At 51.4% G+C, this 22,830-nt stretch overlaps 1 protein-coding gene across 4 annotated transcripts in view; it reads right to left on the bottom strand.

The window, feature by feature from the left end:
* Slc37a1 (solute carrier family 37 member 1) overlaps nucleotides 1-22,830 on the bottom strand; it is an 86,429-nt gene that overhangs the window by 27,739 nt on the left and 35,860 nt on the right. For all 4 annotated transcript variants that reach the window (XM_045151060.1, XM_045151063.1, XM_045151061.1 and 1 more), the window contains exons 4-9: nucleotides 20,704-20,842; nucleotides 20,108-20,186; nucleotides 14,682-14,817; nucleotides 11,348-11,424; nucleotides 9,934-10,100; nucleotides 2,441-2,478 (exon numbers count right to left, since the gene is read on the bottom strand). In XM_045151060.1, the coding sequence (XP_045006995.1) occupies nucleotides 2,441-2,478; nucleotides 9,934-10,100; nucleotides 11,348-11,424; nucleotides 14,682-14,817; nucleotides 20,108-20,186; nucleotides 20,704-20,842 (636 nt within the window). The remainder of the gene's footprint in view (nucleotides 1-2,440; nucleotides 2,479-9,933; nucleotides 10,101-11,347; nucleotides 11,425-14,681; nucleotides 14,818-20,107; nucleotides 20,187-20,703; nucleotides 20,843-22,830) is intronic.

Raw genomic sequence — 22,830 nt, 5'->3', positions numbered from 1 at the left:
GAATTCACTATGTCATCTCAGGGTGGCCTTGAACGCAAGGCGATCCTCCTACCTCAGCCTCCCGAGTGCTGGGATTAAAGGCGTGCGCCACCACGCCTGGCATGGAACTCTTAAAACTTAGGAATTAGCCAGGCGTGGTGGCGCACGCCTTTAATGCCACCCTGAGACGACATAGTGAATTCCAGGTCAGCCTGGGCCAGAGTGAGACCCTATCCAAAAAACAAACAAACAAACAAACAACCCCCCCCCCCAACAACACAGAGGTCCTTATGTCCCTTCTCAGGCACAATTTGTGACAGTTTCCCTCCATTCTGTGGGACCGTCCTTGCACTTCCTTGGCCGTGCCTTTGGAACACAAAAGCTGAGAAGCCTAATTCTCCTGCTCTGCTGTGACGGTGGGGGCACCCGGCGGGGGCACCCGAGGCATCCTGGGTTGAGGCGGAACTCTGTTGCGGGTATGAAGAGGGTGGACGCCCCTGGCTGTGTCGTTCAGGGGACAGGCAGTGGGAGGGGTGTCGCATCAGACAGGTCAGCAGTGGGCCTCCCAGGATCCTGTGGCTTCACACGAAGGCAAGGCCCACACTCCCCGCCTCGCTCCATGTGATGCGCGCCTCAGGAGTCTACCAACAGGAAGGCCGTGGCCAGACGCAGCCCTCAACCTTGGGCCTCCGGGGCTACGAGCCAAAATAAGCCTTTTCCTCAGAATCTACCCAGTCTGTAGTGGTGTGACATCACTGGGAAGAGGGACCTTTCTGGAGGGGAAGATGTTCCCAGGTGGAAGTAAGTGTCCAGGGCCTCCTAGTCCAGAGGCCACCACTCATGTGGTTCAGAGGCCTCACAGCCCAACAGAAAATGTCACCAGCTCTATAAGCTTGGTCACTGAAACTCATGTTTTAGAGGAAAATGCCTCTGAGAACATTTTCCAGTATAGTTATATATAAAAATATGCCTAAAAAGAATAATGTTGTGGGCTGGAGAGATGGCTTAGCAGTTAAGGTGCTTGCCTGTGAAGCCTAAGGACCCAGGTTTGATTCCCCAGATCCCACGTAAGCCAGATGCCTATGGTGACATAGGCATCTGAAGTTTGCAGTGGCTAGAGGCCCTGGCATGCCTGTTCTGTCAATCTCTCTCTGTCGTTCTTTCATAAATAAATAAATAAAAATTAAAATATTGTTGTTTTTAACCCTCCAGAAGGGTAGTGTTTCTCTCTTTTTATTATTATTTTTTGTCTGTTTAATAAAGAGCCAGAAAATCTTTTTGTTCTTTTTTTTTTTTTTTTTTTTTTTTACGAGGTAGTGTCTCACTCTAGCCCAGGCTGACCTGGAAGTCACCATGTAGTCTCAGGGTGGCCTCGAACTCATGGCGATCCTCCTATCTCTGCCTCCCCAGTGCTGGGATTAAGGCATGGGTCACTAGGCCCTGCTTCATAAAATGCTTTTGCAAAAGAATTGCATTCAAGGCTTTCATGGCTCTTATAGCGCTGGCAGGAAAGAGCTCTGGCGCCCTCTGCTGCACAGTAGGGACACTGCTCCCAGAGTCCCCTCCTAGCGTAAATGAAGGGCAGAGGGGGACCAGATTAAGGTTTTATACTGAGTGAAATGAAGACCACTGAGTGACGTCATGCCAGTCTGTGGTGACATCAAGAGCACCCCACGGAGGCGGAAAGGAGGGTGGGAAGAGCCGTATCAAATGCAGGGCCAGGCTAAGGGGAGGCTGAGCGCTGCCCACACCGCGTGATAAGAAGGTGTTGCGGCCACCTCGATGGCACATGGAATGGGAGGGTGGAGGCCGAGGGCAGGAAGGAGCTGCACAAGGGTAGATGGGAGGGGCGCGGGCAGGGTAAGGAGGCAAGAGGAACGTTTTTCCAGTGTGGCAACAGAGCCTCGGGTTGAGGCTGGAGGGACGGGGAAGGTGATCCAGGAACCAGGTGCCCAGGCCATAAGAGGGGAGTGAACACGTGGCCAGGGGGCTGCCTTGGGCAGGAAAGTGACTCAGAAGGGCAGAGGCCACGGTCAGAGGGCCAGTGAGAAAGTTCCCTCTCTGAGGACGGATGCCGATGCCAAGCTGACAGCGGGGGTGGTCATAGGTAAGCCACGGCCGAGGCTGGAGAAGCGACAGTGTGCTGCTAACCTGATCGGGTAAGATGCATCGGGCACGCCGGGCCCAGATGACGGACACCTGAAGCGGGTGGCCACCCACTTAAAGTGATGTTCACCGCACATTTTCTCCTGGTCACACTGAGGCCCATACTGGGGAAAGCCGGTGGACCCCACTAGGGAGGCTTGACCAGACTTGGCCTCAGTCTATCCCAGAGGAGAACCCAAATGTCACACACGCTGCACGAGACTGTGGCCTGCCCTTCCCCAGACAGCAACGTGGGTGGCTGCACAGAGGGCTGGGCGGGGGCGCTAGAAGGCAACCGCAGGTGGACGGTACTTACCACGGGCAGTGTGGAGGAACACCTGATGTCCTTTGGATCTGAAAGAATGAGAGGGGATCGGTGCTGAACATTGCCACTACCCACAGAAAATGAAGACAAGATCTCAGGCAGCAATGAACCCCCACACTTGGCTTTTTTACTGAGGGAGCAGTTTTAAGGGCACGTTCCACAAAAAGTAAAGAAAACATGGGCCTTTTTGGACGATGGAACACACAGGGCCCATAGATTGTTACTAGAAAAATTTTCAGTGCCAGGGATGGGACACCTTCCAGTGAGTTGTTGGCCAGGGAGGTCCCTGATGCCGCCCAAAACATTACAGGCAATTGCTGAGACCTTTGGTTTCCCGCCAGGAATAGATGGTAAGACCCTATTGCTGAAGACTGCACATACGTGGGCTGCAAGGCCACTGAGAAATCCTGCTGGAACTGAGTTAAAAACCTCCTTCAGGGCTAGAGAGATGGCTTAGCGGTTAAGCGCTTGCCTGTGAAGCCTAAGGACCCCGGTTCGAGGCTCGGTTCCCCAGGTCCCACGTTAGCCAGATGCACAAGGGGGCGCACGCGTCTGGAGTTCGTTTGCAGAGGCTGGAAGCCCTGGCGCGCCCATTCTCTCTCTCTCTCTCTCTCTCTCTCTCTCTATCTATCTGCCTCTTTGTCTCTCTGTCACTTTCAAATAAATGAAACTAAACAACAAAAAAAAAAAATTAAAAAAAAAAACCTCCTTCATGTAGACCAGCTGACAGAAAGCTAGAAAAAGCCATGCTGCATGCAGTTCAATGGGAGAGAGAGAAATCACCAGTGAAGATACCCAACAGTGGACACTGTAAGCCTTATATATGTCCAGCCAGGCCAAATGAGCCAACAGGTGCAATAGTGGCATGTCTGTCATGGTGGAAACCAACTGCCCTCTAATTGGACTGGAGGCCCGCTACATGGGAGGGAATATATCCCTATACTGAAAACCTACAACAGGGGTAGTCATGAGCCCTAGGGGTTTAACATCTGCTGCTGTCTGGCTAAATTTATATATTATGTTCATCAAACTGCCCAGTAAGCACTTCTCTTAATATTCATATCCATATATTAATGCTTCTCTTCCCAGGTGGCAGTGACCTTGGGATGACTCAAAAGGCATCATAGTGCTGGGAAGAAGTGACAGAGGAGATCAATATTTCTATATTATATGCAATATTTCTATCACACCTTCCAAGGCTCGGTCCATTGCGAAGAGGTGGTGGAAAGAATGTAAGAGCCAAAGGAAGGGTAGGACTCCTTACAATGTGCTCCTCCAGACACAAAATGGCCTGGATATCTATGACCTCACAGTGCCTGATACTCCCTACACAAGACCATCATAAGAGGAGGAAAAGATGATGACATCAAAATAAAAGAGAGACTGATTGAGAGGGGGAGGAGATATAATGGAGAGTGGAGTTTCAAAGGGGAAAGTGGGGGGAGGGAGGGAATTACCATCAGATATTATTTACAATCATGGAAGTTGTTAACTATAAAAAAAAAAAAAGGTCGGTCGTGGTGGCCCACGCCTTTAATCCTAGCACTTGGGAGGCAGAGGTAGGAGGATCGCCGTGAGTTCGAGGCCACCCTGAGACTACATAGTGAATTCCAGGTCAGCCTGGGCTAGAGTGAGACCCTACCTCAAAAAAACAAAAAAAAAAAAAAAAAAAAGAAAGAAAGAAAGAAAGAGAAAGAAAACATGCGCCAAGAGTGGTGGCTCACGCCTTTAATCCCAGCACCTGGGAGGCTGAAGTAAGAGGATCACCATGAATTCAGGCCACCCTGAGCTAGAGTGAATTCTAGGTCAGCCTGGGCTAGAATGAGACCCTCTCTCCAAAAACAAACAAAGACTGGGATACCTATGTGAGTGTGACCATTATACTACCCATGTGGCCCATATTATGTTGCTTGCCTTAGTGAAGGCAGTAACATTTACCTTAAAAACAGAACAAGATGGAACATTGCTGGAGCAATGGCTTAGTGGTTAAGCGCTTGCCTGTGAAGCCTAAGGACCCCAGTTCAAGGCTCGATTGCCCAGGACCCACGTTAGCCAGATGCACAAGGGGGCACATGCGTCTGGAGTTCGTTTGCAGTGGCTGGAGGCCCTGGCGTGCCCGTTCTCTCTCTCTCACTCTCAAATAATAATAATAATGATAATAATAATAATAATAATAATAATAAAACAGAACAAGATACCATCTGATGCTCTCACAGAGTGAGTATAGGTTGAGGACAGAGACGGCCCAGGTCAAGGGTGTGGACAGCGAGGGTGCAGCTGCCTCTGCCCGCACACGCTCCTCTACCTGGTCACCAACTGCTAACAGCGTGGAAAGGTGAGGCTCTTAACCTCCAACAAGTGTCAAGTGTCGGCGGGACAGCCACGACTGTGGACACGGAAAGTACTTCACTGTGTGGCACGTCAGTGTTAAACCAAGTGCAAGCTGAACGAGCACACGTACCGTGCAAATATCAGAAGAAACAGAAACATGAGGTGTGCGTCAGAGTGGTGAGTTGGAATAACATTGGTCATAGGCGATGGAATTCACTGCAAACAAAGGAGAGCTTAGAAAGCTGGGTGTTGTGGCGCACGCCTTTAATCCCGGCAGAGGTCGTAGGATCGCTGTGGGTTCGAGACCACCTGGGTCTAGAGCTCAGCCCTACCTCGAGACGCCATCAAAAAAAAATAAAGTAAGTGTAGATCAGACGTCTCTCTGGAGCGAAGAAAATGCTGGCATAAGTGTAAGGAAGTGAGGGGGCATAAACAGAACAAACTGGAAGCCAGAGTCTGACCTGCCGCTTTAAACTCATGCTGGGGAGCTGAAGGGCCTTGGGTGGTCACTCAGCTTCCAGAACCCTGCGCACTTCCAAGAGTGGGAGGCCTGCTCCGGAGCCGGGGGCCTGGATAAAGGCGCCACGCGGGACGGCTGTGCCCCACCTGTCATCCATGGCCACGCCCGGTTGTGACAGGGAGGGAGCAGTGACAGGAGCGAAGCTGCTTCAGATCTTAATCTACGAGTGGGAGGCGGACTTGGCCTGAGGCGTGGCTGGCACGCTGCAGAGAAGGTGTCCTGCTGGAGTACGCACCTAGGCAGAGGCTCAGGGTGCACTGCCCCGAGCAAGGGCCTGGAGGCCAGTCTCACGGAGCCCACGGACAGAAGGGGCTGCCAGGGTGCTGTGACCTGGACTGAAGCCTGGAACTGGTGGGGGTGCAGGAACAGGGGTGGGAAGTGGGGGCACTATGCCCATGGAAGTGTGGGAACAGGGTGGGAGATGTAGGGGGCCCTATGCCCCATAGAAGTGCAGGAACCGGGGTGGGAAATGGGGAGATGCTATGCCCATGTTAGTGAGAACAGTGGTGGGAAGTGACCCATGAGACAAATCAACTGGTGTGAACTGGAGTCCCCTGAGCAATGTGCAAGGCTCAGGTGTGAGCAGGGATGAAAGGATGCGGATGTGGTGAGGAGAGGAATAGTGAGTTTAAACAGATCTCATGTGGCCTTCCTTGGACTTTGTAGGGATGACCAAAGCCCGATACTATACACGAGAAAAGCCTAGGCACTACATAGTCTCAGGGTGGCCTTGAACTCACAGCAGTCCTCCTACCTCTGCCTCCCGAGGGCTGGGATTAAAGACGTGCGCCACGATGCCCGGCAAAATCCAGGCACTAAAGAATGTGATCACTGCAGGGACGGAAGGTCAGTCCTGAGGCGGCACCGCCTCCCTGCCCTGGCCTGGGGACACTGTCAGCACCCGAGAGCTGCCTCCCTTTCTAGTCAGAAAGGGCCAGGAATACCCACAGATGGGCTTTAGCACCACGTCACCTGCAGCAAAACTGCCCAAAGAAACCTGCTGGTTTCTAGGCCTGGGCCGCCAACAGTCAGACCCAGTCGGCTGGCCCCAAAGCTGGCTGGGCCTGAGGAAGGGAGCTGCACATTTGCCCAAGTGGACCAGGGAGGACAATGCTAAGGCCACCGAGAAGCAGGCCAGGAGGGGTGGGGTACCTTCCGGCGAGTTGTTGGCCAGGGAGGCCCCCAATGCCTCCAAAACATTGTAGGCTATTTGCCAAGGCTCTTGGTTTCCCACCAGAACTAGACGGTGAGACCCTGTAGCTGAAGACTCCACATGCCTGGGCTGCAGGTCACTGAGACATCAAGCTGGAGCTGAGCTGGAGGCCTCCTTCCTGTTGACTAGCTGTCAGAATGCGGGAGAGAGCTGTGCAGACTGCTGGGCGGGCAAGTCCTCAATGGGCTTAACCAGCAGTAGACTCTGTGAGCTTTACCGCTGGTCAGCCAGGCCAAGTATGCCAACGTGTGCCATGGTGGCACGTCTGTTATGGGGGAAACCAACTGCTCTATGTGTATGAAGGTTGTGAATAAAAATGCCTGCTACAAGCTGGGCATGGTGGTGCACGCCTTTAATCTCAGCACTTGGGAGGCAGAGGTAGGAGGATCGCTGTGAGTTCGAGGCCACCCTGAGACTACAGAGTGAATTCCAAGTCAGCCTGGGCTAGAGTGAGACCCTACCTTGAAAAAACAGAAGAAAATAATGCCCACTACTGAAAACCTAATCAAAAGCCTATGGTTGCCAGGTGTGGTGGTGTACACCTTTAATCCCTTTAAACTCAGGAGGCAGAGGCAGGAGAAACACTATGAGTTCCAGAGTGAGTTTCAGGTCAGCCTCTGAGCTGCAGTGAGACACTGCCTCAAAAACATGAAATAAGGGCTGGAGGGATGGCATAGTGGTTAAGGCGTTTGCCTGCAAAGCCAAAGGACCCAGGTTCAATTCCCCAGGACCCACATTAGCCAGATGCACAAGGGGGTGCACACGTTGGGAGTTCGTTTGCAGGGGCTGGAAACTGTAGCATGCCCATTCTCTCTCCCTCTTTCTCTGTCAAATAAATAAAATATTAAAAAAAAAAAACAAATAAAATAAAGGCCTATGGCTCGAGAGGTCCTAAGTCCTAGGGGGAAACTACTATTGTTGTCTGGCTAAATGGACATATTATACCCACCAAACTGCTCTCTGTTTATGTTTATGCCCATATATTAATGCTACTCTCACTTTTGGTTAGAAAAGCTTCTCTTATCAGATACGTGACCACTGGGGAGACTCAAAGCTCACCAAAGTGCTGAGAAGTAACAGAGGAGTGTTTAGCACTGAGACATCTCTATCACACCCTCAAGCTCAGGGACCATTGTGGAAGAGGTGGCAGAGAGACCATAAGAGCCAAAAGAAGGGGAGGCGTGCTTTGCAATACTGTCTTCTAGACACAAAGTGGCTGTGGGATTCATGACCTCACAGTGGCTGACACTACCTACACAAGACCTGCTTAATAGGAGGGGGAAAAATGATGGCATCAAAATAGAAGAGAAACTACTTGGAAAGAAGATGGGATTCAGAGGAGGGGTGGTTTGGGAAATTGTCTATATGTATGAAGGTTGTCAACAAAAAGTTTTTTAAAAGGGGGCTGGAGCTGGGCATGGTGGCATACACCTTTAATCCCAGCCCTCGGGAGGCAGAGGTAGGAGGATCGCCATGAGTTCGAGGCCAGCCTGTGACTACATAGTGAATTTCAGGTCAGCCTGGGCTAGAGTGATACCCTACCTCAAAAAACCAAAAACAAACAGAAAAGGGCTGGAGAGATGGCTTAGCGGTTAAGGCACTTGCCTGCAAAGCCTAAGGAATCATGTTCTACTCTCCAGATCCCACGTAAGCCATGCACAAGGTGATGCAAGCATGCAAGGTCACACATGCACACAAGACGGTGTACCCATCTAGAGTTCAACCACAGTGGCTGGAGATCCTGGTGCACCAATTCTCCACCCCCCCTTTCTCTCACTCTCTCTCTCTCACACACAAAATACAAAAATGTTAAAAAAAAAAAAAAAAAAAAAAAGAGTAACAAGAGGAGGCCAGCAGGTCACCCTGGAACACAGGCTCAGGGTCTAAGAAAGGTCCCTGAGAACTGCCAGCGTCATCTGCACTACGCCCTCTAACGGCAGGAGCCAGGGATCACGGGAAGGATGCTCTGTGTGGATCACAGGTCACACGGGTGATGACGGAGTTTCACTGTTCTTGACAATCCTGTCCTGAGTGGAGATGGTGCCCTGCCCAGGATGAACGGCCAACCACACACATCGCCACACCCGTCCCCGCATCTGTCTCTCCCTGGCCCTGTGGTCAGCTGAGGAAGAGCACGGCAGTTCCCGCAGACTGGACCCGGGACAGGATGTACCCAGGGACCCCCAGTGCTCCGGAGAAGAGGAAGTTTGCTGTTCTCCAGGTGACTGGTGCAGGAGGCCTGCCTGGGGAAGAGGAAAAACAGGACCCAGGAGAACAGGTGGCACAAACAGCCTTTCCTAGAACTTCCTGTGACATGGTAACCAGCCAACTGTCACAAGGTGGCATTTTAGCAGAGGAGTCACAAAGCCCCTGAGGTCTCACGGTGCACGTTGACCAGCCTGGGAGGCTCCTCCCCGGCCTCTGGGGAGCATGGGGAGATGGGACTGGGGAGCGTTGCGCCCTCCCTTCCACTCCCAGGGTGACTGTGCTGGAATGCCACGTCTGAACGTTCCTTTCCATTCTTACCCACGGGCTCTCAGGGCTCTCAGCATGGCTGCGCCAACATGGTATTGGTTTGGTTTGAGCAGTCAGAAAAGAAGACGCGCGAGAGAACAGGCCGGTGTGAATTCACTCCTTGGGTGAAGGCCCTGGGGCTCCGAGGGCAGTGTGGAAACTCAGGAACGAGCGGGGTGCACACGCTCAGCAGAGGGGAGCCCCGCTCTAGAGCTCAGGGCCCAGGCTGCAGTCTGTCTGGAGCTCAGGGCAGGACTCCCTAGACCATCCACCTTGGATTGGAACAACTTGGCTCTTCTTACAGCAATGCCACTCAAAACCCTTTGCCTGCCAGATCTCTACCTCAGAAATTATTTTTTCAAATCGGTTAAATCGGGAGGTTGGTACTGGACGAAGTGGAACAGGGAACTTGATTCTCTGATTGGCACTTCACCTCATTAAGTTACGCGGCCTTTGGCCGCGACGGTGCTTTTACAACCCTGTCTGGGACACGGCTCGTCGGAAGGCAAACAAGCTGGCGAGGGCCCCTCAGCATGCGGAGGTTGCCCGGGGTAAGCAGGTGCAAGCCACGTTGGCTGGCCCAGGCCCCCGGGCAGGTGTGAGCACAGTGGCCAGCCTGCGAGAGACACGAGACTCCCTGGCGACACGCAGGACGACACGCGTGCGCAGTGCTGAGGGAAGGATGGGGGGCATTTCCACCAGGGTCACACCAGGAGTCGGCAAGGACCACACAATCCAGCCAAGACCGGAAAGAAATGGCCAGCTGGGAGGGAAGTCTGTTTGTGAACAAGGAATTAATTCTCCCTGGCCAGGGTGACGGCCAGCACACTGGCACACTCCCGACGTGCCCAGCGGGGGGTGGCCGAGGGCCCTCTGTGGCCCATCTTCAGGGCCATGTGTACTCACGTTCGATGAGAAAGAGAAAGCACACTATGCCCATGGCTGCTACGATGGCCCCAGGCACGACGAAGGACAGTCCCCAGCACGTGGACACCCAGTAGCCGGCGATTAAGGACCCCAGGATGTTGCCCACCGAGGTGTGTGAGTTCCAGATCCCCATGATCAGGCCTCGCCTGCAACACAGGAAGATGGCGCGGTGAGCAGGTGCTGAACCGTTCAAATGGGCCCTTCGTGCCGGGCAGGAGTGCCGCGACGTGTGAGAGCTGGGGACAGATGAGCCCACATGACCCTAAGAGGCTGCTTCTTTCCTTCTTTCTTTCTTTCTTTCTTTTTGATTTTTTTGAGGTAGGGTCTCACTCTAGCCCAGGCTGACCTGGAATTCACTATGGAGTCTCAGGGTGGCCTTGAACTCACAGCGATCCACCTACCTCTGCCTGCTGAGTGCTGGGATTAAAAGCGTGTGCCACCATGCCCAGCTTTTTAAATTTTTTTTTTTAAGATTGTACTTTTATTTATTTATTTATTAGAGGGAGAGAGAGGGAGAGAGAGAGAGAAAGAGTGAGAATGGGTGCACCAGGACCTCTAGCCACTGCAAACAAACTCCAGATGGATGTGCATCTGGCTTATGTGGGACCTGGAGGATTGAACCTGGGTTCTTAGGCTTCGCAGGCAAGTGCCTTGACCGCTAAGCCACCTCTCCAGCCCCAAGAGGCTGCTTCTGCAACACAGGCCTTGGGCTGCTCTACAGAAATATGCATGTTCCTCCTGCCTCAGGCCGTATGATCACACACGTTGCATCCTCACTTGGGGCTCCTTTACTCTATAATTCAAAAGAGGAAAGAGGACTTTTCCTGAAATTCTTGGAAGGCTCAGGATGTAAGTTTGTGTCTCTGTAACCTAAACCCAGTCATCTGACTAGCTGTGGTGGCCGCGAGCATGCCAGACGACTGAAGCAAGCTTTCTAAATGGGGCTCCTGAGCCCGCTTCCTGTTTTAGCTTCCCTGTCTTGGGTGGCATCTGCATGGCTATTTAACGCGTGGCCTGGCTGGGCAGGGCTTCTGAGTGAATCAGCAGGGCTTCCAGCGGCCTGCCCCCATCTTCCCGCTGCCAGCTCAGCAAGTGTCACAAACACACTTCACGGAGTGTGATGCTGAGGCCGCACATGGTGGTCAGACGGCTGTCAGGTGTGGACACTGAGGGACATACAGTGGACCCTTGAGGCTAGACTCTGCTGGGCTGCAGCCCCATGGCAACTTCAGGGGCTCCAGCCTGGAGGCTGCAGCATGTTGCCCCAGAGAGAAGCCTCGCTGAGTGCTTGACTGAAACGCGCTAAAAGGAAACTGGAATATCAAGAAGTCTGGTTTTCACCCGAATCTTTTTAAAACTAACTGCCACTGGAGACTGGGCCGCTCTTACTCACCTGCCTTTCCCAAACCAGTTGCTGAGGCAGGTGACGACACTGGGCCAGCCTGTGGTCTGCACCAGTCCATTGATGATCTGTGAGTGGGAAAGAGGAGGTTCAATATGGGGAAACATTATGTCCCTTCCTAACCTCACCAAAGCAGCCCCATCAGCCAATTTTTAAAAAAAATATAATTATATATATACACACACATATATATATATCCTAAATTATAAAACATAAAACCTATATGCATAATATATGCCATATATTATGTATATGTGTTTATATAATATATAGTTTAAAATACATATAAGCCAGGAACAGTGGTGTATGACAGTCATCACAGCTACTTGAAAGGCTAAGAATGCTTAAGACAAGGAGTTTGAGACTCATCAGGGCAACAGGCAAGATCTCACCTCAAATTACAGCAGGCATTATTACTCTAAGTGGAAGAAAAAAAAGAAAAGCCAACCAAAGTTAGGCATGACAGTGTATGGCTACGGTCCCAGAAATCAGAGATCAGGAGGCTGAGGCAAGAGGCCATATATAAAACCCTGTTTAAGAAAAAGAGGAGACAAAACAAAAAAAACAGGAAAAAAAAAAAAAAAGAAAAAGAAAAAGAAAAAGAGGAGGGCCAAGCGTGGTGGCTCACGCCTTTAAGCCCAGCACCCAGGAGGCAGAGATGGGAAGATCGCCATGCGTTCAAGGTCACCCTGAGACTACATAGTGAATTCTGGGTCAGCCTGGACTAGAGAGAGACCCTACCACAAGAGAAAAAAAAAAAGGTGGGGGGAGGCTGGAGAGATGGCTCAGTACTTAGGTGCTTGCCTGAAAAGCCTAACATTACATGTTCAATTCCCCAGGACCCAATGTAAAGCCAGATGCACAAAGTGGCGCATGCATCTGGAGTTCATTTGCAGTAGCGACAAAGGCCTTGGCATCCCCATTCCCTCTCTCTGTGTCTTTCTTCTCCTTGTAAATAAATAAATAATTATTTTTAAAGCCATCCTAGCCAGGAGTGGCTAGGAATGCTCTCTGATAAGTTGGACCCAAGCTATCTAGCCTCTTTAAAAATCTAAAAATGGGGCTGGAGAGATGGCTTAGCGGTTAAGCACTTGCCTAAGGACCCCGGTTCGAGGCTCAGTTCCCCAGGTCCCACGTTAGCCAGATGTACAAGGGGGCACACGCGTCTGGAGTTCATTTGCAGAGGCTGGAAGCACTGGCGCGCCCATTCTCTCTCCTTCCCTCTATCTGTTTTTCTCTCTGTGTCTGTTGCTCTCAAATAAATAAATAAAAACTTAAAAAAAAGAAAAAAAAATCTAAAAATGTAGAAAGGATTTTTTCTTCTTTTTATAGAATAGTTTATAAATTGTGCTACAAGAATGGCCTAGAAATGGCACATCTTAGCTGGGCGTGGTGGTGCACGCCTTTAATCCCAGCACTTGGCAGGCAGAGGTAGGAGGATCACCGTGAGCCTAAGGCCACCCTGAGACTCCACAGTGAATTCTAGGTCAGCCTGAGCTAGAGTGAGACCCTACCTCAAAAAACCAAAAAGGGAAAGAAAAGAAAAGAAAAAAGAAATGGCATGTCCTCCCGGCTGCCCATGAAGAAAGTTCTGTTGATCCTTCTCTGATGCGCAGAAACGACCTCAAGGGCTGCAGAGATGGCTTAGTGGTTAAGGCACTTGCCTGTGAAGCCTAAAGACCCAAGGTTCAATTCCCCAGTACCTATGTAAGCCAGATGCACAAGGTGGTAAGCCAGATGGCTAGAGGCCGTGGTGCACCCATTCTCTCTCTCTCTGATAAATAAAATATTTTAAATTCAAAAAAACAAACAAACAAAACCAATGTCGACCCTCGCTGGTATGCACTCCTCCTCCTCCAAGCTGGTCTGGCCAGTGCTGTAGGAAGGGCCTTGGGGTGCGTATGGGGAGGGGCTCACTTTGTTTGTCGTGAGGCCACCGAAAACAGCCCTGCCTGGGGCCCTGCTGATTAGACCAGGGCTCCGCTGGCTTTCCAGGGAGGGTGTGGGGGGAGTTGGGACTACCTGCTGCTATTGTCCGTGGACTGGCCAAGCTCGGTCTTTACTCCAGGAGTGTGCTGGGGCCTGGGCTGTGTGTGGGTATGTGTGTGTGTGTGCGTGTGTGCCAACCACAGGACAACCTGGGTGCCATCCTGACGGACACCATCTACTACTTCCTTTAGTCAGGGCCTTTCATTAGCCTGGAGCTTGTCAATGAGGCTGGACTGACTGACCAGTGAGCCCCAGGGATGATAACCCTATCTGTACCTCCCCAGTGTTGGGGTTACAGGCTCCACCATAGGTGGCATTTTTACATGGTTTCACACTCATGTCCTCATGCTTGTGAGACAAGCACTTGACCATTAAGCCATCTCCCTTGCCTCTTTCTACTTTTCTATATTATATTCTGAAGCTTTGGCATCTGAGGAGTCAATGACAAATCAAATGTACTTGGTCCTACAATGATTACATCTATACTGAACTGTCGCTGTTCCTTAAACAGTGTGACAACTACAGATGACGTTTTCCTCATGTTAAGAGTGGCAAGTAGTCGGGAGATGATGGAGAGGCTATAGGAAGACAGACACAGGTTTTATGCAAACCTGTGATGGCCTCGAGCAGCGTGGGCCTTGGCACCCACGGGGGTCCCGGAACGGACACCCCAGGCCCCGTGGGTGCTGAGGAATGACTGCAGCCCAACACAAAGCAGTTTGTAATGGAACACGCAGGTGTCATGGCCAAGTTGTAAAATGAGAAATCAAACACAAGTTGCTTTGGTTTTCTAGCAACTCCCCTCAGCTGTCTGGGGCAGCACTGGGCAAGGTTATTTCCGTTACCAGTCAATATTTACCCACAGGCTTGCTGGGAAGGGCAGAGGCCAAGAGGTTCTGGAAGGGCTAGGCCCAAGAGAAAAGTGGGGTTGGGCTTCTCATCTTGCTCTTGCCCCCCACTTTCCTCCCAGCATCCTCGGGGTCTCTCCCGTCTTGTCTCACATCCCGCCCTGTTACGAACTCCATCACTCTTCCCTTCCACCCCGGCCACCTCCGCTACGCTCCTCAGTGGTCACATCTGCCATGAGACACAACTTACCCTTGTCCAAGCAAGGACGGGTGATGCCCGAGGGCTTCACACCTCACTGCGCTGCTGCAGTACCAGCTCCCAACGCAGGAGAGCGGCTGCCCGGGTGGAGAAGGGAGGAAGGGCGTCCCACGCCAGATGGCCGGGCATGACCTCTGGGCATGGTTCTGCCCTCTCACAAGCACCTGCTGTCTGCTCTCTTGGCAGAGACGGAGCCTGAGTCCTGAATTCACCAACCCCAGGCCCTCACCTGAGTCACCACATAGAAGCCCAGGCTGTGGATGTTGTAGAAGTAACCCAGCCCAAACAGGGCAGTGAAGGCGCCGCTGGCCAGCATCCCGAAGGTCAGGTAGTACCTAATAGGCAGGCGCTCCCCTATGATGCCGCTGAGGGGACAAGAAAGGACAAGCATGAGAAGCAGTACATCCACTGCCAATGGTGGCCTTGTCTCCTGGATGTCCCCACGCTACCTCCTGCTGAGCTACCAGACCTTGGAGGCCACCGCTTCCAGGGAGACCAGACAGAACTGACGTCCTGTGGCACTCCTTCACTCCCATGGGAACCGCGACACCTTAGACTTCTTATTTCTAGTAAAAGTCGTCACCAAACAATAAAACACACACACGCACAGTGACTTACTGTGATATGGCCTATTAAAATGTGCCTTGCCCTGCTTCTTAACCTTGCTTTTGTATCAGCAATACCCAATTAACATACCACACATAGTCTTTTAAAATTCCAACCGTCAAACCACACATGTCACGAGAGGGGATCACTGTGACCCTAAGCAAGTCCCTTGCATCACAAGCTGTAACTGGGCCACTGGTGTGAAGACACCTGGCTGGGTGGTTCGGTGGGAACAACACTCGGGGACGCTGCCAGCCACCTCCACTACTGTCTGGTTGAGAGACACGGTTTCTTACGGGTGAATAAAGTCTCAACACTGGGGCAGAATCTCTCGGAACCCCCAAATCAACAGAGTAACCCAGACTTGTGATCTCTGGGACTATAGGCATGTGCTACCACACCTGGCTGGGCTGGGCTTTCTTGTTTTCTCCATTTAGTCATATATATATATGTAACATATATATACACATATACATACACATATTTGTGAGGTGAGAACCTGCTATGTTGCCTAGGTGAGTCTCAAACTCCTAGACATAAGCAATCCTCTTGCCTCAGCCTCCCAAGTAGCTGAGATGGCAGGTATATACCACTGTGCCTAGCTTACATGTATTTTAAGCTATGTTTATATGTGTTTTACATGTATATGTTTATATTTTGTAGCTTAACCTGTATATACACATAAATCTACAACTCATCTAGGATGTCGAGGCAGACATAAAAATGTTGACTTGTGTGGGTCACAGAGAAGCCCAGAGTGAGCCTTTGTTTGACTTGACCTCTGCAGTCTGACCTTCCTGGGTTGTCTGGGGAGCAAGTGGGTCGAATGTACGTCATGTGCCCGGCACACGGTGGGTCCTCTGTCAAGTGGCTATGGTGGCGGTAGCAAGTGTGACAAGGTCCAAGCTTTAATTTAGAACAGGGCAGATACCAAACAGGCTCCAACCACCATACCATACTCTTCCTCTCTATGGGGATGTCACCAAGCAGCCACTGTGTGACTTCAGCAGGTAAAGAAAGACAAAGAGCCGGGTGTGGTGGCAGAGGTAGGAGGATCGCCATGAGTTCGAGGCCAGCCTGAGACTACATAGTGAATTCCAGGTCAGCCTGGGCTAGAGTGAGACCCTACCTTGAAAACCCAAAAAAAATAAAAATAAAAAAGAAAGAAACAAAGAAAAAGAAAGACGAAGAACACCACCATGCAACGTGAGCTCTTTGTGGTCACCGTTCCACGGGCCTCACTCACTTCTGCACAGTCACTTCAGGAGCCCACCAGGCAGGATGTGTGGGCAGAGCTGTGCCCGCCTGCCCAGAGCTGCACCCTTGGCGTGCGCTCCATCATGCTCATGGTCACCAACCTCGCCAGGGAGCTTTTCCTTCCGCATCTGCCCAACAAGGAAGCTCTACCCAGGTTCACACAAAGGACCTTTGGACACTGAAACAGAAGTGACTGAGGACGGCACGGCACACTCAGGTCAAAGGTTCAGCCGAGCCAAACTCGACCACCTACAGACTCCAGAACATTCGATGGGCCGGGGAGATGGCTCAGTGGAAAAAGCACTTGCTGTGCAAGTACGAGGACTGGAGTTTGGGTCCCTAGCACCCACGTGAGTGCTGGGTGGGAACAGAAGCTCGCCTGTAATCCCAGCCCTTGGGATGGGCAAACTGGCTGGCTAGATTAGCTCAACCAGTGACGCTAAGTTCAAGTGGGAGAACCTTGTCTTGTAAGCAAGGTGAAAAGCAACTACGGGATGACTTCTTCTTTTTGTTTTTCTAGGTAGGGTCTCACTCTAGCCCGGGCTGACCTGGAATTCACTATGGAGTCTCAGGGGGGCCTCGAACTCACGGCGATCCTCCTACCTCTGCCTCCCGAGTGCTGGGATTGAAGGCGTGCGCCGCCATGCCTGTTACCACGGGACTTCTGACAGGACTTCAGAGCAGCGAAGCTTTCATTTCCATAGACTCGCTGATGAATCACATGAACATTACCTTTACCAAAAAATAACGGGGTGTCACGGTGCACACCTTCAATCCCAGCACTCGGGAGGCAGAGGTAAGAGGATCGCTATGAATTTGAGACCACTTTGGAGCTACAGAGTGAGTTTCAGGGGAGGCTGGGCTAGCATGCAACCCTACCTCAAAAAATCAAAACAAACAAAAAAAGTAATGATGGGCCTGGAGAGATGGCTTAGCAGTTAAGGCCTTTTCCTGCAAAGCCAAAGGACCCAGGTTCGACTCTCCAGGACCCACGTAACACACATGCACAAGGGGGCGCATGGGTCGAGTTGGTTTGCTGAAGGCCCCGGCATGCCTGTTCTGTCTCTTTCCCTCCCTCTCTCTCTCTGAAATAAATAAAATAAATTTTTTAAAAAGTAATAATGAACTCACTCATTTTACTTAGCAAGTAAAGTTTCCAAACTCATGGCATGTTGGGCCTCACACTACCCTGGAGCACCGAGGAGCTTGCTGTGTGCCCTACAGTCTTTAGCACCGTCTCTGGTGTGGTGTGTTTTGAACGTCTGCTCCCTAGTTGGTGGCAATCTCAGAGGTGGGGGAGGAGGCCTTGCTGGAGGAAGTATGTGGTGGAGGGTAGGCTTTGGGGTGCTTGAGCCAGCTCCCTCTTGCCAGAGCTCAGTTCATTCTCTTGCTATGTGCCAAGGAGTGGCAAGGAGTGACGTGCAGCCTCTGCTGTGCCCTGCTCTTGCTGGTCATCATGGAGCTTCCCCACGAGCCTGTCAGCCACAGTAACCACTGCCGCCCATCAGCTGCTTTGGGCCAGGTGCTTTGTGCCAGCAACACAAAGGTAACGTCTGGTCTTTCCAACTCAGTGCCACTAGGTTCCTCTTCTCAAGCTGGAACAGCACTGGACCAAAGCACCTCCACTTGAGAATGAAGTACTGCTTTCCAGTAACTGAGTCCTTCCCATTAAGTACTGTTTTCCAGTAACTGAGTCCTTCCCATTAAGTACTGTTTTCCAGTAACTGAGTCCTTCCCATTAAGTACTGCTTTCCAGTAACTGAGTCCTTCCCATTAAGTACTACTTTCCAGTAACTGAGTCCTTCTCATTAAGTACTGCTTTCCAGTAACTGAGTCCTTCCCATTAAGTACTGCTTTCCAGTAACTGAGTCCTTCCCATTAAGTACTGCTTTCCAGTAACTGAGTCCTTCCCATTAAGTACTGTTTTCCAGTAACTGAGTCCTTCCCATTAAGTACTGTTTTCCAGTAACTGAGTCCTTCCCATTAAGTACTGCTTTCCAGTAACTGAGTCCTTCCCATTAAGTACTGCTTTCCAGTAACTGAGTCCTTCCCATTAAGTACTGTTTTCCAGTAACTGAGTCCTTCCACTTTATAGCGTATTCCTCTGCAGTTCGGCTGTAGTCTTTAGAATATAAACAGTTCTCAGGAGGCTGTATGGCTGCAGGCTGCTGGAGGCCTCGGCTCTAAGGAGGTCTGCACTGTACTGTCCTTCAGCCAGGGCGCCCCGCTCGCTGGCTTTTTTCCCATGCCCTCTGACTCCCTTTTCCAGATAAGCTCTGCAACGTGGTGCAAAGACACATCCAACCAAAGTGTTGCACACTCACTCCATCAGCAGGAACTGCCTGCTCAGGTGCTACTCACCACAGGGGCCCTGGGCTGGTGGGGGGGGGGTGGCGCCCAGGTCTCCATCCCACCCCGTGCTAAGCTTTTATTTATTGGACTCCTGGGGATTCTTAAAGCTCTGAAGGGCTCTGTCTAAACAAAGTGTCTTGGGACTAAGGCCACAGTCTCCACAGTGCTTTTTTCGAAACCTGGCTGGGGGCTGGAGAAATGGCTTAGCAGTTAAGGAGCTTGCCTGTGAAGCCAAAGGACCCAGGTTCAATTCCCCAGGACCCACGTAAGCCAGATGCACAAGGGGGCACATGCGTCTGGACTTCATTTGCAATGGCTAGAAGCCCTGGATTGCCCATTCTCTCTTTCTATCTGTCTCTTAATCTCTCTATATATTTACAAATAAGTAAACTAATTAAAAAAATAAACCCGGCTGGGCTGGTGACACAGATATTTGATTACCCACCCATTTGCCCTCTGACCTGCCCAGGCACTGCTGAGCTCCCCGCGGGCTAACTTACTCAATTCTCACCACACAATGTGATAAAACTCTTACTTCCCCCATTTGGCAAAGGGGAAACTGAGGCCCAAAGGCATGTGATTACTTGAATAAGGTCATGCTCTGGGAAGTGAGAGAGCAGAGACTCAAATCCAAGTTGTCTGTCTCTGGGGTCCCTGTCCCAAGCTGGGCTCTGCTGAGCAGCGAATGGGGTTTGTAGTGACCTGTTCCCAAAAGACCCAACTCAGGATCAGCAGAAAAGCTAAGGGGGGCTGGAGAGATGGCTGAGCAGTTAAGATGCTTGCCTGCAAAACCTTATGACTCAGGTTCAATTCCCCAGGACCCACGTAAGCCAGATACACAAGGTGGTGCATATGTCTGGAGTTTGTTTGCAGTGGCTGAAGGCCCTGGCATGCCCATTCTCTAGCTGCCTTTTTCCCAAATAAATAAATTAATAAATGATATTTTAAAAATATATTTTGGAGGCTGAAGAGGTGGTTCAACAGTTAAAGGCTTTTGCCTACAAAACCTGAAGGCTGGGGTTCAGTTCCCCATTACCCATGTAAAGCCAGATGGCACACAGTGGTGTGTCCGTCTGGAGTTCATTTTTAGTGGTACTAGGCCCTGGCGTGGCCCATTGCCATTCTCTCTGTCCCTACACCCTTGTAAATAAATAAATAAAATTCTTTTAAAAAGAAAAAAAGCAGAGGGCAGCCTGTGTCCATGCCATGGACCATTCCGCAGCTAAATGATCCATCTGCTGCTTGGACGCAGCATTGCATGCTTGCTCACGTTTGGTACTGGGCTCTTGGGAGAAATGAGAAGAAACGAGAAGGGGAAGCACCTTTGAGCTGCTCCCCACCCCCGCACCCCAGCTCCTGTGGGATCACAGCGCACCAGGGACGTTTTCTGTCCCTCCTGGTGCAGAGGAGAGGAAGGGACAGCAGTAGACGCTCACTCACCTCAGGTACATCCCCGCGGCATAGGCGCACAGGAAGGCGTAGTCCAGGGCCCCGAGCAGCTGCGGGTAGTTGGCCTTGTCTACACAGAGTCAAGAACACATAGGGGAGGTTCAGAATCGTGGGCGGCTTCTGGAGCTGGGGTATAAAACAGGGACCTCTGCTCTGCAAATCGGGGAGTTTGGAAATGGAGGCAGAACTTTGGTCCCAGAAAAAAAAAAAAAAGCGTGGCAGCCTGGCTTCTGAAGAAGGAAATAAACTCACCCCGATTGCAAGTTATCCCTGGGGTAAGCATCGTTGAGATTAGAGGCAGGAGATCCACCGGCTCTTGTCACCCTTCCCCAGGCCTGCAAGCCCAGACCTCCAAGTCTGACCAGCACACACTGCGGGCGACCTTCCAGAGTCCCTGAACACTGGGACACCCACTTAGGTGGCACCACAGAGCAGTGGCTGCAGTGCTGATTGCCAGGAAGGTGTCGTCATGAAAAAGCATCTGACCTAGAAACGTGTCACTGCCCGGGGACCCGTCGGGCCAGGAGAACCCTGACAGGATGGCCAAGGAGATCCCTGGGTGGTAGCGTGGATTGTCCTGAACTCACCGAAGGGGGCCCAGCCACAGTCAGTCCCCGTGTCATTGTCTGGGAGCTGGTGGAGAGGCCCATGCCTGGTGCTGCTGCTCGGGCCGCTGAATCTGGGCTCGGGCTCGTCCCCAACAGCACACGGCTTGTGGAGCTCACCCTAGGGGAGACGGAAGGGCAAGAGACAAAGTGTCTTCGGGCATGATCAGAGCAGCTGTCCCTCCTCCCATGGCAACGGTCTTCAGAGCATAATAAATGGGCCTCTGGGTCTGCGGGGCCAGGTGAGGGGGCAAGAGGCTTTAGCCCACGCACAGAGAGTGAACACCAGCATCATGTAGCTGCCCAAGGCCCATGGGTGGAGGCAGAGTTAGGTATGAGAGCTCCAAGTTCAGAGCCGACTGCAGGTCATCCTTGACCACCTGTCCCTGGGGAGAATGGAGTCCGTTTGCTAGGTCCTGACAACAGAGGCTGTACAACAATGAAGGGGAACAAGTAACAGGAACCTGCCATGGAGGGGGGAGCGGGGGGTCGGGGATGAACCTCACGAACACAAACCCACTGTGCGATTCCATTTCCACAAGGTTCGAGAACAGGCAAAGGAATCGTGGTGCTAAGGGTTAATCCCGTGGCTACCTGGAGGAGCGGGCCTGGGACCTTGGACTGCTGTGCCTGCTTTTGACCTGGGAGACCTCAATTCCACTCCCCAGCCACCAGCCCTGGAGTCAACTGGGTGCATCATGGGCTGCTGAAGGATGGACTGTGCGCTGCAGGACACCCTTCCTTGCCTCCACTGAGCCAGAATGAAGACAGGCGCAGTATGCTGTGTTGCCCAGAGACAGGGACGGGTAAATTACAAGTGCTAAATGCATTTTTAGCTGACAGTATGTAGCAGGCAGCCTCATGTTACTGGGATGAACCTCCAGATCGGACGCAGTTTGTGGGAAGAAGGGATGTGTTGAAGTTTACAGATAGAGGAGAAGTTCCATAATGGCAGGAAAAGCTGGCCCACTTTCACAGGTCCACGCTGAGAGGGAAAAAAAAAACACCAAAAGCAAGCAAGCACACTTTAGGAACTCAGGCAGAAGTTGGTCACCTGGCATGTCTGAGGTCAGAATTCAGACCCACCTGAGGGCTGGATCCCAGGATCCACCCATAGTGACACTGCCTCCAGCCAGGTGGCTGCAGAGCTAAATGACCAACTTGAATAAACTCCTGTATCTAATGTGGGACATCCATTCAAATTACCACACAGTGTCTTCTACATGTGATGGGTTTATCAGGACGTGCCCCCACTCACTCACAGAAGGAGGCAGGGAAGGTTTCGGCCTTTGCTTTCTTTTCAGAAACGGAATCCTTCTGCAGACTCTTAGTACTAAGGCTATGTCACTCTACTAGTGGTGAGCAGTCTGAATTTCTACTCAAATGTTCCCTGGAGATCTCTGTGTCACCAGCTTGGTTCTAATTAGCCCCTGTAGGCAGTTGCCCACTCCATGGATTTTCATTATTTGCTCAAACTTTCACCTTCTAGTTAGGCTCATGCCACATCTAGTATTCTCTTCCTACTTGTCCTCTGGGCCACTATAAGTAATGCTGCAATGAGGATGTTTATCTCAGCCAGGCGTGGTGGCCTGTGTTGGAATCCCAGCATTCAGAAAGCTGAGAGTTTGAAACCAGCCTGGGCTACATAGAAAAACTGTGCTTCAAAAAATCCAAAAAGGGGCTGGAGAGATGGCTTAGTGGTTAAGGTGCTTGCCTAAGAACTCATGTTCAAATCTCTAGGTCCTACATAAAGCCAGACACACAGTGACGCAAGAATGCAATATGGCCCACGCGCACAAGGGGGCGCCTGCATCTGGAGGTCATTCACAGAGGCTAAAAGGCTCTGGCACACCCATTCTCTCTCTGTCTCTGCCTCTTTCTCCCTCTCTCTGTCTCTCTCTCTCTCTCAAAAAAAGAAAAGTTCAGCTGGAGAGATGGCTTAGTGGTTAAGGTGCTTGCCTGTGAAGCCTAAGGACCCATGTTTGAATCTCCAGGTCCCAGGTAGCCAGATGCAGTGACAAAAGCACACAATGCTGCAAATGCATCACAAGGGGGCAAATGCGTTTGAAGTTTGTTCACCATGGCTGAAAGCCCTAGTGCATCCATTCT

This window comes from Jaculus jaculus, chromosome 5, assembly GCF_020740685.1.
Source record: "Jaculus jaculus isolate mJacJac1 chromosome 5, mJacJac1.mat.Y.cur, whole genome shotgun sequence".
Taxonomy (NCBI): domain Eukaryota; kingdom Metazoa; phylum Chordata; class Mammalia; order Rodentia; family Dipodidae; genus Jaculus; species Jaculus jaculus.
The sequence above is the reverse complement of the archived record's forward strand: the minus strand, read 5'-3'. Positions and strand labels throughout refer to the sequence as shown.